The 16,854-nt window shown below is 41.8% G+C and overlaps 1 protein-coding gene across 7 annotated transcripts in view; it reads right to left on the reverse strand.

The window, feature by feature from the left end:
- The window catches only part of LDB2 (LIM domain binding 2), a 504,537-nt gene that overhangs the window by 45,844 nt on the left and 441,839 nt on the right, over nt 1–16,854 (reverse strand). For all 7 annotated transcript variants that reach the window (XM_030564377.1, XM_030564379.1, XM_030564376.1 and 4 more), the window contains 2 exons: nt 13,651–13,773; nt 11,345–11,428 (listed from right to left, as the gene is read on the reverse strand). In XM_030564377.1, the coding sequence (XP_030420237.1) occupies nt 11,345–11,428; nt 13,651–13,773 (207 nt within the window). The remainder of the gene's footprint in view (nt 1–11,344; nt 11,429–13,650; nt 13,774–16,854) is intronic.

Genomic DNA, 16,854 nt, shown 5'->3' on the forward strand with positions numbered 1-16,854 from the left:
TATTAATAACAACTTTATGACCTTGTACCCATCTCTTGACTCTGTTACCCCAGATTTGGTCTCCTCCTTACAATATTGCTTAGTTGGATGTTCATCTTTTACTTGAGCTGGCCCATTTTTCTGGAACTGATTTGCCTTCTGTCCCTCTACCCCTTTCATCTTGATTACTTCTTTTAGATAAACTATTTCTTCAGAACTTCTTTCCCCCTTTCTCTTCAGCTTATGATGGATGGATTCTTGCTGTAAAGCATTTTGTGACACTGTATATTAGAGGATGTTATATTTAAAAAAAACTACCATGTTTTTGATTGTCAAAGATGCATACTTCATCAAATTTTCCATTCAGAAAGTACCAGCCTATCTTATCCTACAAAGAGGTAGACACACAAAAGGGAGGGATGCAAGCTACTGTGATTGCCACTAAAATAAACACTTCCTGCAATATAGTGTTTGCCTCACTAGAAATTCCATGGCAGGATCACCTGACTAAGAACATAAGAACGGCCATACTGGGTCAGACCAAAGGTCCATCAAGCCCAGTATCCTGTCTTCCGACAGTGACCAATGCCAAGTGCTTCAGAGGGTATGAACAGAACAGGTAATCATCAAGTGATCCATCCACTGTAGCCCATTCCCAGCTTCTGGAAGCACAGATTATAGGCAGCACAGGTAGACTGTAGATTCCTCTGGCAAACGTTGTCTGGCATTTTCAATTATAATATCCTCCCTTCAGTTGCTTATAACTTTGCTAAACTTAATCCATTTGGACCAAAATTTCTCATGAACAGTGCGTTTCCCTCAGGCTGAAGGTTTCTGGAAAGTTTCAGGTAAAATGATTTAGCCATTTCTCAGAATGAGATTAAGGGGCAATAAATTTGTTTTGCACATGTTAAAAAAATAAAACGATCATAACTGATTTGTTGAAAAGTTCTGGCACTTCCATGCTTTGGTGCAGGGACTAATCATTTGGCAGGAAGATCACCGTAGTGTCTGGGCTGTGCCTTTTGCTGTCCCCATGAAAAATCGCCCAAATTTGGCCAAATTATAAATCTCAGTTTGTATGTGCTCTGCAGAGACTTGTTAGGTCATCAGCTAAATTTCTGGATATTTCATCTGCACTGACCATGCTCCATCCCCTCATTGCTCCTACCTGTAACTGAGCTATGCATTCCCATCTCCACAGATCAACTGAGCATGCTCCATCCTGGGCCTGGAGGGGCTGAGCCAGACTTTCCTTGAAATTGCTCCTCCCAGCTGCATGAGGCTGTGGCAATGGAACCGTGAGCAGCAGACTGTCTCTCCTGTGCTCCCAGTGCCCCTTGATGGTGCCCAGGCAGTGAGGAGGAGGAGGAAACCTGACTGGGATTCACAGAGGGAAGGTAGGAGTGGGAAAGGGAGGAGACATGGGCAGGACTCAGGAGGAGCAGGGGCATGAATTGGGTGAATAGCTGCTGGAGCAGGACAGGAGCCAAGCAGCAGGCAGGTAGGCAGGAGTCAGAGGAGACAGACATGTATGGTAGGAGCAGAAGGGAACAGGAAGAGGTTGAGGTGGGGGGAAGAGGCAGAAGGATCTGTAACCACGGAGCACAATCCCCTATAGAACATGGAGTTGAACCCGAGAGCTCTGAGTCTCAACATTCCTTCACTGCCTAGGAAATTGCTGGAGCTTTATGTGTCTCATCTCCTTCTAGTGGTGGGTCCATCTTCCACGGCTACCAGTTAAGTTACTCTCTTAGCTCATGTATCAGAGGGGTAGCCGTGTTAGTCTGGATCTGTAAAAGCAGCAAAGAATCCTGTGGCACCTTATAGACTAACAGACGTTTTGGAGCATGAGCTTTCGTGGGTGAATACCCACTTCATCAGATGCATGTAGTGGAAATTTCCAGGGGCAGGTATATATGTGCAAGCAAGCTAGAGATAATGAGGTTAGTTCAGTCAGGGAGGATGAGGCCCTGTTCTAGCAGTTGAGGGGTGAAAAGCAAGGGAGGAGAAAATGGTTCTGTAGTTGGCAAGCCATTCACAGTCTTTGTTTAATCCTGAGCTGATGGTGTCAAATTTGCAGATGAACTAAAGCTGAGCAGTTTCTCTTTGAAGTCTGGTCCTAAAGTTTTTTTGCTGCAGGATGGCCACCTTAAGGTCTGCTATAGTGTGGCCAGGGAGGTTGAAGTGCTCTCCTACAGGTTTTTGTATATTGCCATTCCTAATATCCGATTTGTGTCCATTTATCCTTTTCCGTAGAGACTGTCCAGTTTGGCCAATGTACATAGAAGAGGGGCATTGCTGGCATATGATGGCGTATATTACATTGGTGGACGTGCAGGTGAATGAACCGGTGATGGTGTGGCTGATCTGGTTAGATCCTGTGATTGTGTCGCTGGTGTAGATGCCCACATATCTACACTGCTGAGCTTCAGTTCATCTGCAAATTTGACACCATTAGCTCAGGATTAAACAAAGACTGTGAATGACTTGCCAACTACAGAACCAGTTTCTCCTCCCTTGGTTTTCACACCTCAACTGCTAGAACAGGGCCTCATCCTCCCTGATTGAACTAACCTCATTATCTCTAGCTTGCTTGCATATATATATCTGCCCCTGGAAATTTCCACTACATGCATCCGACGAAGTGGGTATTCACCCACGAAAGCTCATGCTCCAAAACGTCTGTTAGTCTATAAGGTGCCACAGGATTCTCTTAGCTCATGTGGAGCTTCAGTAGTAGAGAACTGTGCTGTGAATCTTAAGATTCCAAACTTCCTGATGACTCATGCTGGAAGCTGGTATGGTTCCACATTATTAAACTTTCGTTATTTCAATTTCTACTTTTATTAAAAACACAGGAAATGACATCCAAAAATATTACAGTTGCAAAGTCAAGCTCTCTGAAGTTAGGAAATACCAGAAATAAAGTTGGTGTGCCCCCTCTACTCCACCCGTGCATATACATCCTGACAGTGTTTAATTACATGATCACATACTATTGTTTCTACAGGATCCCTTTTTCAGGGCTCAGGATGGACTTGCTCTGGGAATATTAGGACCTCTCCCTCATTTGTTGCAAATTTTGAACTCAGGTGGTGAATGAGGCTGGGAACGCCAGGAAAACAAGGAATGGCCTCATGGCTATGGCAATTGAATTCTCCAGACTTTCTGGAGAAAAATTCTATCCTTGCTTCTGCTACAGTGGGCCAGTCACTTAGGGGAGCGCTACACTGTGCAGTTGTCACCAAAAGTTTTGTCTTTTGCGGGTACTTAAAAAAGCCCCCCCCGAAAGACAAAAGTTTTGCCAACGCAAGAGGCAGTGTGAACACAGCTTTGCCGGTAGGATCGCTGTCCTGCTGACAAAGCTTATGCCACTCGCAGGGCTGGAAGTATTTTGTCGGCAAAAGTGCCAACAAAATACTTCAAAAGAGCGTTCATACTTGCTGACTTTTAGCGACAAGGCTGTATCGACAGCCTTGTCGCTAAAAGCTCCAAAGTGTAGGCAAGCCCAGAAACTAAACTTTTCACATGGGGAAACAGTGTGTTCCTCATTTTCTTTTGATTTACAAAAGTGCTCAGCACTCCCAATTACAGGAGCTCTGCTCTGAATATATGAAGTGTTATAACATTCTAAGTACTCTGAAAAATCAGGCCCTAAATCTCTGAAATTGGGCACCCAGAATTAGTTGACACTTTTGACGGTTTTGGCTTTAATCCTTGGCTTCACCTCATAGGGGTTTTCTGAATATAAATTCATTAACATTTATAAAGGACTAAGACACTACGATGAAAGCACCATAGAAAAGCCCATGAGGAAATTAATAACTCTGTGTTCAGTGTGGGGTTTAGATAGTGTGCAGTAAATAATACATGGGACCACACACTGAATTATGAGGATAAAAAGAAATATTGAATAGCTACCCATTCAGTGAGGACCATCTACCATGCACACTAAATGAGGCAGAAGTTCTGTGGGAAAAAATAACATGTGAACATATAATTAAGGACTATATCATAATGCACATAGGGAAACAATTAAGAGGGCAACCTTAATTTTGGCACCTCCTAACTTTTGAGTGCTTGACTTTGCAACCTTTTAACATTCTTTTAATATATATATATATATATTTGGGGTGCAATATAACAGTGAAACAAATACTGACCAGATAGTACCACAGACAATTGCAGAACTAGGGGCAAACTTCCTGAGCAGAACCCCTAAATGACATTCAAATATTTTGTCCTAATACCCATATTTGTACATGTAAACTCCTTAATGGCACATTAAAAGGAATAATTGCATACATAAGTGTATATTTTGAATGTACAAATGAAAAATGTGCATGCATAACTGGTATGCATATAAACAGTGTGGATGCAATTTAAGCGTCCCCTTTCTAAATGTTATTCCATTATATAATTTATTCCGTTAGCCTTCTAAGACTAGAAGACTGAAAACGTCTAGTGAGAAACTAATTAAGTAAAAAGCGGGCTCCAGAGGTTATTGCCCCCAACATTGACATTTGCAATAGTGACATTTTGTTACTGGGGTGCATAATAGAGAATTGGATACCTTGTAATTAAGGCTCGGCTTAACACACTCATGCAGGGACGTAAGGGGGAAAAAGACCTCTCACTTCCCTCTCTGGCCTGCCTGGATCATTGCTCAGACACTGGGTGGAGAGAGCTGACTCTACAGAGCTGGTTCTTCCTGTGCAGGGGGTGGGCGGTGGCTGGGGAATGGGCAGAGCTTTGGTTGCACTCACTCTAACACACAAGTGAGTAGAGCTGAATTGGCTTGAGGGGAAGATGGAGTATCTACACCTGGTAAAGGGCTGTAACAAACTACTCCGTTCCTTTCCTTCCCCAGAGCCAGGGAGAAGCAGAGGAGTCATTCTGGGCTCCTGCTGGACAGCATAGGGCTGTGCCTAAAGGTTCCATCTAGCTGCAACTGCTTTACAGTGCTGGAGTGACCTTTTTTTAAACTTCAATTATGTGAGAAACGTAGCTTTGTCTTCTGGAATATGAAATTCTATGGCACAGGGACAGAGAGGAATTTGAGCTCTAAAATATAAAGGAATGGTACTCCAAGTATATCCCTACTGTTCAGACTTGGTTCAAGTCCATTGTACATTAGATGTAGCTAAATTCACCCCTAAGGGGAGTAGCTGAGTATCTAACAAAGCACACAGGTAACAATTTACCTACCTAAAATTCTTACAATCTGATAGGAATTGTTCTACGGATTGTCCTGTTCATCCTCTCTCTGTAAGGGCTCCTATTCATTACCTAGAATGTTGATTGAGGGTAGGATATAGTTCTTAGCCTTAATATCTGATTTTTTACAATATCCATCACTTGCTAAAAAACAAAATAAAAACAATGGTTGATATTAATTTAAAACCTATGAGGTATTGTTCACTGTTTCTCAGAGGACCACAGTAACTAATGAATCCTATGCAAGAGCTACCACAAAGCATGCTGACCCCACTGATGAGCTAATCAATTATGCTGGTACAAAACAAGGTAATAACCAAAGCAAAAGAAAACCTATGTTCTTTACAGAACCAGGAAGGAGTGGGGAGAAAGCACATTTGCCAAATCCAACACAGCAAAACAGGTAAGGCAGTAAATTTTGTTTCAAGTTTCCAAGAAGATATTTTTAAGATTTCTACCTCCCTCCAGCCTTTAACAAAAATTAATGTTCCTCTAAGCACAACAGCTTTATTTCCACCAACTCAAAGTGAATGAAGAAAAAACAGAGTATACAGGTAGAAGGTTTGAATAGTAGAAATTGTAATTATCCCAAATAATAGGGATATGCCATACTATAGTGTTTAGAGAGTACAATATACATGCTACACCTTTATATCAGCAGTATCTTAAATCAAGGTTTAAATTCTGCTTTTGAAAAGACTGCAGCATAGCTCGCTGCTGTGTGCACTTTGGAGAATAAAAATGATTAATTCTGCCCATCAATGAAGTTTTTTCTTATGATTATCACAAGCCTTTGCAGCATGCAGCAAAAGAAAAATGGAAATCATTTATAGGCTTATGTTTAAAACCTTATTTAAAAACACATAACAATACTAATTATTAAACACCAGAAAGGTTTAAATAAAAATCAGGTAAAATGCTGACTTTAAAAATTTTAAACATAGCCGCATTTAAAAGATTTTTTTTTTTCAATGAACAATTTTACAGCTCTGGGTTGAGAAGGAATTTTTATTTCAAAATTAAAAGAAGAAAACGATGGGAAAAGAAGTAAATCAAACGGGAAATGTGTCATCTCATGTGAGCGCCAATGATGAGCTGCACATCTGAAAAGAGCAGAATGATCAATTCATCACTACAAAGCAGAACGAAGCAGAGAGTGGCTCGAAAAAGATTTCCTTTTGGAATCACCATGGCCAAGAGTCAGCAAAAGCTTTGTACCCAGGGACCTAATGTTGTCTCTTAAACTAACAAAACTAGACTACACTGGAAGAAAAGAAAAGGTAAGACTTCATCATTTAATCCCCTTCCACTTCACTGTGTATCTTCTCAGTGCTTATCTTGATACCATTTTTCTTCCCCCACCCACCTCCCCGACAGTATGACACCAGCATGGATAGTTCATGCCAAATGTGCACTAAACTATATCTCAGAGTTTCTGCCTATCTCATTAGTTGGTCTCACATTCAAGAGTTAGAAAACACGTAGCAAAGGAATTGCAAGGTGTTGGCGGTTGCTAGAGTGATAGAGTGTTGCAAATTCAAAATGGCACTCCCTGAACCATCTAAGATTGCACACGGAACACCACAACACATACGTCTGATTGTAATATCTCTACTGGCAACAATTCTAATATGCTGTTTCATTTCACCTCAGGTTTTGTGCCGAATTCTTCTTTCAGTTCTATTGTGGATAAACCTGCTCCTTGTAACTGAGAGTAGCATTTGAGTTATTGTTTTTAATCTGCAAAGAATCCTGTGGCACCTTATAGACTAACAGACATTTTGGAGCATGAGCTTTCGTGGGTGAATACCCACTTCATCAGATGCATGTAGTGGAAATTTCCAGGGGCAGGTATATATGTGCAAGCAAGCTAGAGATAATGAGGTAGTTCAATCAGGGAGGATGAGGCCCTGTTCTAGCAGTTGAGGTGTGAAAACCAAGGGAGGAGAAACTGGTTCTGTAATTGGCAAGCCATTCACAGTCTTTGTTTAATCCTGAGCTGATGGTGTCAAATTTGCAGGTGAACTGAAGCTCAGCAGTTTCTCTTTGAAGTCTAGTCCTGAAGTTTTTTTGCTGCAGGATGGCCACCTTAAGGTCTGCTATAGTGTGGCCAGGGAGGTTGAAGTGTTCTCCTACAGGTTTTTGTATATTGCCATTCCTAATATCTGATTTGTGTCCATTTATCCTTTTCCGTAGCGACTGTCCAGTTTGGCCGATGTACATAGCAGAGGGGCATTGCTGGCATAGGATGGCGTATATTACATTGGTGGACGTGCAGGTGAATGGTAGTCACACCTATTCATGATGACAACAGCACCTCCTTTATCAGCCTCTTTGATGATAATGTCTGGGTGGTTTCTGAGGCTGTGGATGGCATTGCGTTCTGCACGACTTAGGTTATGAGGCAAGCAATGTTGTTTTTCCACAATTTCTGCCTGTGCACGTCGGCGGAAGCATTCAATGTAGAGGTCCAGACTCTCATTTCGACCTTCAGGAAGAGTCCATGTGGAGTTCTTCTTCTTGTGCTCTTGGTGGGAGGGTACCTGTGTATCAGTGTGCTGTTCAGTGTTGTCCTGAAAGTATTCTTTGAGCCGGAGACGGCGGAAGTAGGCTTCCAGATCGCCGCAGAACTGTATCATGTTGGTGGGGGTGGCAGGGCAGAAAGAGAGTCCCCGAGATAGGACAGACTTTTCTTCTGGGCTGAGTGTGTAGTTGGATAGATTGACGATATTGCTGGGTGGGTTGGGGGTACCACTGTTGTGGCCCCATGAGGCAGGTAGGAGTTTAGACAGCTTACAATCCTTTTTCCTTTGTAGAGAGGTGAAGTGAGTAATGTAGATCTCCTGTCTTATTTTAGTGAAGTCCGTTTGTATGGAAGTTTGGTTATTAATGAGAGTCTCCAGGTTGGAGAAACCACCCAGACATTATCATCAAAGAGGCTGATAAAGGAGGTGCTGTTGTCATCATGAACAGGTGTGACTACCAAAAAGAGGCTACCAGACTACTCTCCAACACCAAATTCTACAGGCCACTTCACTCAGATCCCACTGAGGAATACACTAAGAAACTGCAACATCTACTCAGGACACTCCCTACACTAACACCGGAACAAATCAACATACCCTTAGAGCCCCAACCAGGGATATTCTATCTACTACCCAAGATCCGCAAACCCGGAAATTCTGGACGCCCCATCATCTCGGGCATTGGCACTCTCACTGAAAGACTGTCTGGATATGTGGACTCTCTACTCAGACCCTATGCCACCAGCACTCCCAGCTATCTCCGTGACACCAATGATTTCCTGAGGAAACTACAATGCATTGGTGACCTTCCAGAAAACACCATCCTAGCCACCATGGATGTAGAGGCTCACTACACGAACATCCCACACACAGATGGAATACAAGCTGTCAGGAACAGTATCCCTGATGATGCTACAGCACAACTGGCTGCTGAGTTCTGTGCCTTTATCCTCACACACAACTATTTCAATTTTAATGACAATATATATCTCCAGATCAGTGGCACTGCTATGGGCACCCGCATGGCCCCACAATATGCCAATATTTTTATGGCCGACCTGGAGCAACGCTTCCTCAGCTCTCGTCCACTCACGCCCCTTCTCTACCTACGCTACATTGATGACATCTTCATCATCTGGACCCATGGGAAGGAGTCTCTGGAAAAATTCCACCACGATTTCAACAGCTTCCACCCCACCATCAACCTCAGCCTGGACCAATCTACACGGGAGGTCCACTTCCTAGACACCACGGTGCATATAAGTGATGGTCACATTACCACCACCCTATACCAAAAACCTACCGACCGCTATACCTACCTTCATGCCCCCAGCTTCCATCCCGGGCACATCACACGATCCATTGTCTACAGCCAAGCACTGAGATACAACTGCATCTGCTCTAACCCCTCAGACAGAGACCAACACCTACAAAATCTCCACCAAGCATTCTCAAAACTACAATACCCACATGAGGAAATAAGGAAACAGATCAACAGAGCCGGACGTGTACCCAGAAGCCTCCTACTGCAAGACAAACCCAAGAAAGAAACCAACAGGACTCCACTGGCCATCACATACAGTCCCCAGCTAAAACCTCTCCAACGCATCATCAAGGACCTACAGCCCATCCTGGACAATGACCCCACACTTTCACAGGCTTTGGGTGGCAGGCCAGTCCTTGCCCACAGGCAACCTGCCAACCTGAAACATATTCTCACCAGTAACTGCACACCGCACCATAGTAACTCTAGCTCAGGAACCAATCCATGCAACAAACCTCGATGCCAACTCTGCCCACATCTCTATACCAGCGACACCATCACAGGACCTAACCAGATCAGCCACACCATCACCGGTTCATTCACCTGCACGTCCACCAATGTAATATACGCCATCATATGCCAGCAATGCCCCTCTGCTATGTACATCGGCCAAACTGGACAGTCGCTACGGAAAAGGATAAATGGACACAAATCAGACATTAGGAATGGCAATATACAAAAACCTGTAGGAGAACACTTCAACCTCCCTGGCCACACTATAGCAGACCTTAAGGTGGCCATCCTGCAGCAAAAAAACTTCAGGACTAGACTTCAAAGAGAAACTGCTGAGCTTCAGTTCATCTGCAAATTTGACACCATCAGCTCAGGATTAAACAAAGACTGTGAATGGCTTGCCAATTACAGAACCAGTTTCTCCTCCCTTGGTTTTCACATCTCAACTGCTAGAACAGGGCCTCATCCTCCCTGATTGAACTACCTCATAATCTCTAGCTTGCCTGCATATATATACCTGCCCCTGGAAATTTCCACTACATGCTTCTGACGAAGTGGGTATTCACCCACGAAAGCTCATGCTCCAAAACATCTGTTAGTCTATAAGGTGCCACAGGACTCTGCTGCTTTTACAGATCCAGACTAACACGGCTACCCCTCTGATACTTGTTTTTAATCTGATGCTAAATAAGTAATTAGCAATGACCAACTAGCCAACTGGGGGAACAAGGGCATAGCCATAGAGACGTCTTGGTGAGATCTTACCTTAGGCCCTAGTCATCCCTGTGCTCACATAGAGCCCCACTGATCTGAGTGGGGTTCTGCTTGGTGCAGGTCTCTGTCTGCCTGGAACATTTTTTAGAATCATGACCTCCACTGAATTGCAGCTGATTTAACTGCTATTCTGTGCAGTTCTGCATTGGGCTGATAACATTTTCATCTTCCAGAATACTCTTGTTTTTCTAAAAGCCCAAACATTTTGAATAACTATTCACTTAATTAAAAGGAAAACCAAACAGTTACTGGTGTCCACCTTAGCTTGGTGCATTGTTAGGTACCTTGCCTCATTTTATTTGCTTAATAATATTTCCAAAACTAGAAACGGTTTGCATTTTAATCATAAAAATATTAACTTTCCAAACACTTATTTCAGTGTGTGCACTGTGAACCCACACAGGAGAGTACTTTGAGAAAATAAAAATAAACTTACAAACTTTGAATGCACTTCAAGGTTCAGAAAGCAATGGGAACAAATGCATTATTTAATCATAAAAAAAATACAGACAATGTAGTGCAAAGCTGAGGAAAGAACTCAGGTTCCCAGAGGCAAAGCAGGGTGGGAGCATGGAGGGTACGACTGCTTTCAGAGCTGGACCTGTGCCTTCTCCTAATACTGTTTCTTATTAGGGAGGTGGAAAGGAAGCTGAGACCACTGGATGGTGGTAAGAACTAGCTGCAGTTTTCTCAGAAACAGTGATTTAGAGACAAGAGAAAACAAATACGAAATCTTAGCAAAATAGGATGGAAAATTTCTAGTTTACAAACAATAAATCCTGTTAAAGTTGAAAAGAAAGGCCAGGAAAAACACAGGGGCAGATCCAGCTTCCATTTAAGTCAATGACAAATTTTCTATTCACTTCAAGGGGGCAGGTTTGAGCCTCAACATTGCTATGTGCTGCTTTGTTACCCTAATTCTAATCACAGTATTACTCCCCCACCCTCATTAAGGGCTCCTTCCAACCTTACCTGACTGGTTCATACCCTATTTTTGTTATGTTGGCTCAACAGTGCTAGTAACCTTTTTAAATTACTCACAATAACTGCCAAGTGCAGTAGCGCTTACCCTGAGGTAGTTGAGGGTGAAGTTAGTCAGACCCATTCGGGTGATGTTTTTGGACAACTGCTCCAGCACCTGAGGGTCTTGTGCCTAAGAAGGAAGGAAACAAGGAAATTGGCACTTTGCTTTTGGTTTGTTTTTTGAGGGAGGAAATCACTCTTGTGGAAAAATTACATTTCAAGACTAAAATTAAAATTTAAATAAATAAAATCACTCCAGAGGTCTTTTACTGGATTTGTAATATTAAGCAATACTAATTTGTTGTAAGACAAAGTCCATTTCAGATGGTCTTCTATAACTCCCTCCACTGCTCCAGCTCATCTTAAAAGCTAAATGCATTTATATACAATTACTATTATATATATTATATTAGCACCTGGAGACCCTAACTGAGATTGGGACCCCAGTGTGGTAGACACTGTACAAAAGATAAAGTATGAGACAGTGACCATGCCCAAGTCTGTAATCTTTTTGTATCACATTTTTCTAAATACACAACTGTTGCTTTAAGTGATTAACCCAGTTGTGCAAACTTTCATTTACTTTCATGAGGGTTCTGTGTCGGAGGGCTTGTAGGATCAGGCCACAGACTAGAAGATCTTCTGGTAGGGACTGTGGGTTAGATTTTCAAAAGTATTTAGAAGCCTAAAGGTGCAGATAGGCGATTAGTGGGATTTTTACCTACTTAAGTGCTTCTGAAAATCTCACTAGGTGCCTATCTGTATATTTAGGCATCTAAATACCTTTGAAAATCTGGGCCTGTATCCTTAAAACCTTTGTGGCCCTAATCCTGCAGATCACTGTGTGCAGTTGGAACCCCACTGACTTCAGTATTTGTATAGGCAGGGACGGTGCTTCCATTTAGGCGGCCCAGGCAATCACCTAGGGCGCCAGGATTATTGGGGGGTGGCATTTGCCGGGGGGAGGGGGGGAAGCAGGCGGCTCCAGTGGACCTGCCGCAGGCATTCCTGTGGACGGTCTGCTGCTCCCGCTGCTCCGGTGGACCTGCGGCAGTTCCACCGGAGCCGCGGACCAGTGGACCCTCCGCAGGAATGCCTGTGGTGGGTCCACTGGAGCTGTGGGACCAGTGCGCAGGGCGGCGAAATAGCCGTGCAACTAGGGCGCTAAAAACACTAGCGCCGGTCCGGTGTACAGGGCCGCTGGACTTGGCAGAGCCCAGCTTACACATAGAAGATACTGCTGCGTGGAGAGAGAGTGAGCTAGAGGGTTCCTGGGAGCTGCAGTTCCCAGCATGCCCTGAGAGGAGAGGGCAGCATGCAGAAAACTCCGTGCAAGCCTGGGACCAAGCATCAAGCTGTTTCTTCCTCTGGATTCCTGGGCTCTGGGGGATGGAGGGAGATGGGTGTCTGGGCAAGGGAAGCCTCATGGTTGGGCTCTGGGGAGGAGGGGGTTCAGGTGTATTGGCTGGCAGGGGGGAGGCCTTGCAGGTGGGCTCAGGGGAGGGGAGGAGGGGTTGTGGGTGTCTGGCTCCCTCCTGTGGGGAGAGGGAAAATAAGAACTGGATTGTCATTGGAGTTTCTTTAACTGTCTTCTTCTGGGGGGATTTTTGTGTATGTCTGTATTGTTACAGACATGCTTGCTAACCGGTATTTTGAAACAAATTACCAAAATAATTGAAACTGGCATGATTATGTAGTGTTATTTTGACAAACAAGATTTTCAGAATTTTGCAGAATTTTAAAATATTGTGCACAAAATTTTCTGGTGCAGAATTTTTATTTTTTTGGCGCAGAATGCCCCCAGGAGTTACAATGTAAAAGTACTCTGGAATTCTGGTTCATGTCATTACAGAGAAGGGGCTTTTAATATGAAAATAAGATCTGGATTCATGTTCTGAAGTTTTGGTTTGGCCTATCTCTACCAAAAATGTGGGTTTGAATGTATGTGCTATCTCCTGTGAGTATAAAAATCAGCTTTCACATTTAAGGGTCAAATTCTTCTCTCAGCTACAGTGATGAAAGCCCACCGATTTCCATGGCGTTGCATCAATATAAATGAAAGTGGACTTTGGCCCCAAATCTTTGTTATGCAACCCACAACGACAAAATGAGATTCAAGAAAAATGTATTAGAGCGAAGTGAAAAAACTGTGAAAATATAGCTACAATACAGCCTTACACGAAACATTGAGAAACAGGGGAAAGTGATGAAAGAAGGGCTTATAAATTAATGTGGTTGCAGTCAGAACAAAATATTTATATTTAATTGCCTGGGCTGTGAAATTTGCTGAAGTTCTTTAAAAATATAATCTCATCTCTTTGCATTAGGTCAAATGAAAAAAGGATTACTTACATGCATGGCTAGAATGCTGCGTGGGACTAATTCTCTGTACTGTCTAATGGTAAAGTGCCATGTTTTTATTCTCATAAGATCATCAAAAGTAAACTCCAAGATAAGACGCCCTTCTGTGCATACCTAGGATTAATGAAACACATGAAATAAAATCTTCTAGGAAATCTGTGCAGAATTACAATATTCTCACTCATTTAAACTAAACACCAAAATATCATCTGTATTTTAATGTTCATTGTCGTTGGGTTAATTGTTTCTCCTTCTCTAGAAAAAGAATGAGGGAAAGTAACTTCACAATGAAGACAATAACTTATTGCACTCTAGATTTTATAGCATTGTGTGTACTAAATCTTATTTATTGCACTATTTTTGTTTCCTTTTTAATCACCACTGCTAATTAATGATACTAAACCTTTCAGCATAGGTGACTGTTGTGCATACTTGATGTCAAGCTGCTGAGCCAGTCGTTCCCAACCTTTTAAAGTTTGATCCTCCCTACTAATGGATTAATGTATAAATGCACCATTTGCATCCACTAGCAGTGCATAATGCCCCAGCATGTTTGCTGTCAATACTCATTTTTCTGTTTTTTTTTCTTATTGTCTTTTTCCAAGTGCTTCCTCCTCACATATACATCCCCTTTTTATTTTTAATCTGGTTTTCTTCTCTCATTTTCTTTCTCTTTTATCAGCTGCCTATCCCGCAGATTTGCCCCTAACCAGAAAGCTATATGCAGGTGTCCCTGGGTCTGCACTGGTAGCCCCATGGAATATTGAAGCTGAGTGTTGTGGGAGCAAAGAAGAGATACTTAGACCAGTATGCCAATGCCTGATCTTGTAGCTCTGTACACGTGAGTTGCCCCCAACAGTCAAATAATTCATATCGTACTGTGAAGTATGCTGTATTAGAAAAGCAAGGGGGTGGGTGGGCAGGTAGAAAGATGGGTAAATGCAGTTGGGTACTGCAGGAGAAGGGAGAGGAAGTGGCTGGCTTTCATAGAGCTGCCCACAGCTTGATCTGTGAGCAGTGAAGTATCTGAGTATCATGTGGCTGTCATGCATTCAGTCTTCTTGAGGGTGCCAAATGCACTCCTTGCATGGGGCCCTGGCTAGTGGATCCCTGAAGCATTGTACACATTAGCAGCACTGGAAACTCTTTTTAAAAAACTGGTTATGAATTTAGTCTCAAAGCTCCTGTTAGGAGTTAGTATGACTGAGGGAACCTGCAGTGAAAGAAATAATGAAAGGAGAGAGACAGTAATTAGTGAAATGTTCTTACAGTACTGTGCACAGACAATTAGATAATCTTCCATTAAAAAAAGACACTTATTGCAACTTTAATCAAATAACAGCTCAATTAAATAAAACAAATTGTAAAGCTAGTTTGCTAGTTAGTCTGTTTGCATGTTGGTGTGACCACCAGACCCAGGTTTATTTCGTTTGTGGTTTTGCAGTGTGTATTTTTTCTGATTAACTACTCATTTGATGCTGGTGTCTCCTCAGTTTGACTTGCTTTAGCATAGTGTTCAAAACCACTTAGACTAGGCTACCAGGCATATTGTGCCGGCAAAATATTGTAGGCCTAGGAAAGAAAGACTTGTTAATAAGTTCTGGGTTCTCTTATTCACTGTACCTCAGTCATGCATTCAGTTTTGTATAGCTGATGACCTATATCGAGGATTCATTCCCTCACTTGACTCTTTGATGTTCTCATTATTTTCATACTAAGATTAAAAATTTCACACACACGACTCTAATACTCCAATGTGAGGTAGCTGAGCCTATCAATATTACTGTACTGTGGTCAAGGATCCTGGGTATTGCCCAGTGAATATTAAACTACATCAGGTTTATAATAATTTCTTACAATAATAGCCCATACATATGCTCCCAAATATGTCTTCTCTGAAATGTTAAGAAATACAGCTCTCCATAGACGTTATTTTATGCACACATGTTAACAAATGGTCACAGAAAAGCTGCAACACATACCTCATATCATTGGCAAAATTTTACTCATCTTATAAAGGAATTTAATTTTCCCCTGTACAAAAGAATTTCGGGTATTGCTTCTAATCAATAAAATTAATGTAGTTCTTATTTGAAGTTGGCCTCTTTTTTTTAAAGAAAAGGTGTCTTTCCTACAGAATCCAAAATCAAAAGAGTCTCCAATTAAGAAAACATTTTCTGTTGTGCTGAATTCATGTTACCTTACTGTGAGCTCTGACATTTTGTTTCTGTGGTAACCAAAATCAGCTGATTAGTTGGCATGGCAACAGAAAAGATGTAATCCCAGCAGACACACTCTAATCAATGCCCCCAGCACAGATGGTCTCCGGAGGATCAACAAGAAAGAGGCTGGCAGGCATTCAGTATATCACGTGGTAGCTCTAGACTAGGCCAGGAAAAAGAAAACTAAAAAAGAACATTTCTCAAACTAACCAATAGCTTTTTAACCCCTTCCTTACATTGATTAATTGTAGGCTATTCAACGGGTTGAACCCATGAAAAATGACCTCAAAATTGCTTTCTATTGGATAGAATGTAGTTTTTCTAAAATAAAAAATCTTTTAATCTCTTTTCAGCCCATATTAATAGATCATTTCTCAAACCTGTTCCTTCACTTGAAAAGCAGTCTAAAGCTTATATGAATACATACAATTAGTAAGATTCTTTACTCAGTAAGACTTAAAAAGATAAAGTGAGCTTTAGTGTTATACTTGTGAAGTATGGATGATTGAGTCATTGTCAACTGCAGAGAAAAATGTATTTTTATTATAACGATACGTGCATGTAGGCTATTACCATTTTTAGTAGAACTGATCTCTGTAAAGTTCATTTATGTGAGGTTATTGGGAAATACAAAAATCACTAGCACTAAAAAACAGCTCAACTACCATATAAAGTTTGAGTATAAGTAAATTATAAGAGTCTGGTTTAATTCTGTGAGAGCATTGCTTCCACTGTGTGAAGGGAAAAAAAATCAAAAATCCAAACACCAAGGTGAATTAACATGGTTGCTTGGATGTTTAGAACCTGATTTTACTATCACAGAAATCAGTGGCAAAACTGTTAACTAGGACCTTTAATCCTGAACATGAATTTCCCTTCTTTTATTAGTTTCAATTCACACCCTGAACATTATTAAAGTATTTCAATTAATTTATTTCCTTCGGATTTTATTAAAAATGTAGCATTTACTTCT

This window comes from Gopherus evgoodei, chromosome 5, assembly GCF_007399415.2.
Source record: "Gopherus evgoodei ecotype Sinaloan lineage chromosome 5, rGopEvg1_v1.p, whole genome shotgun sequence".
NCBI lineage: Eukaryota > Metazoa > Chordata > Testudines > Testudinidae > Gopherus > Gopherus evgoodei.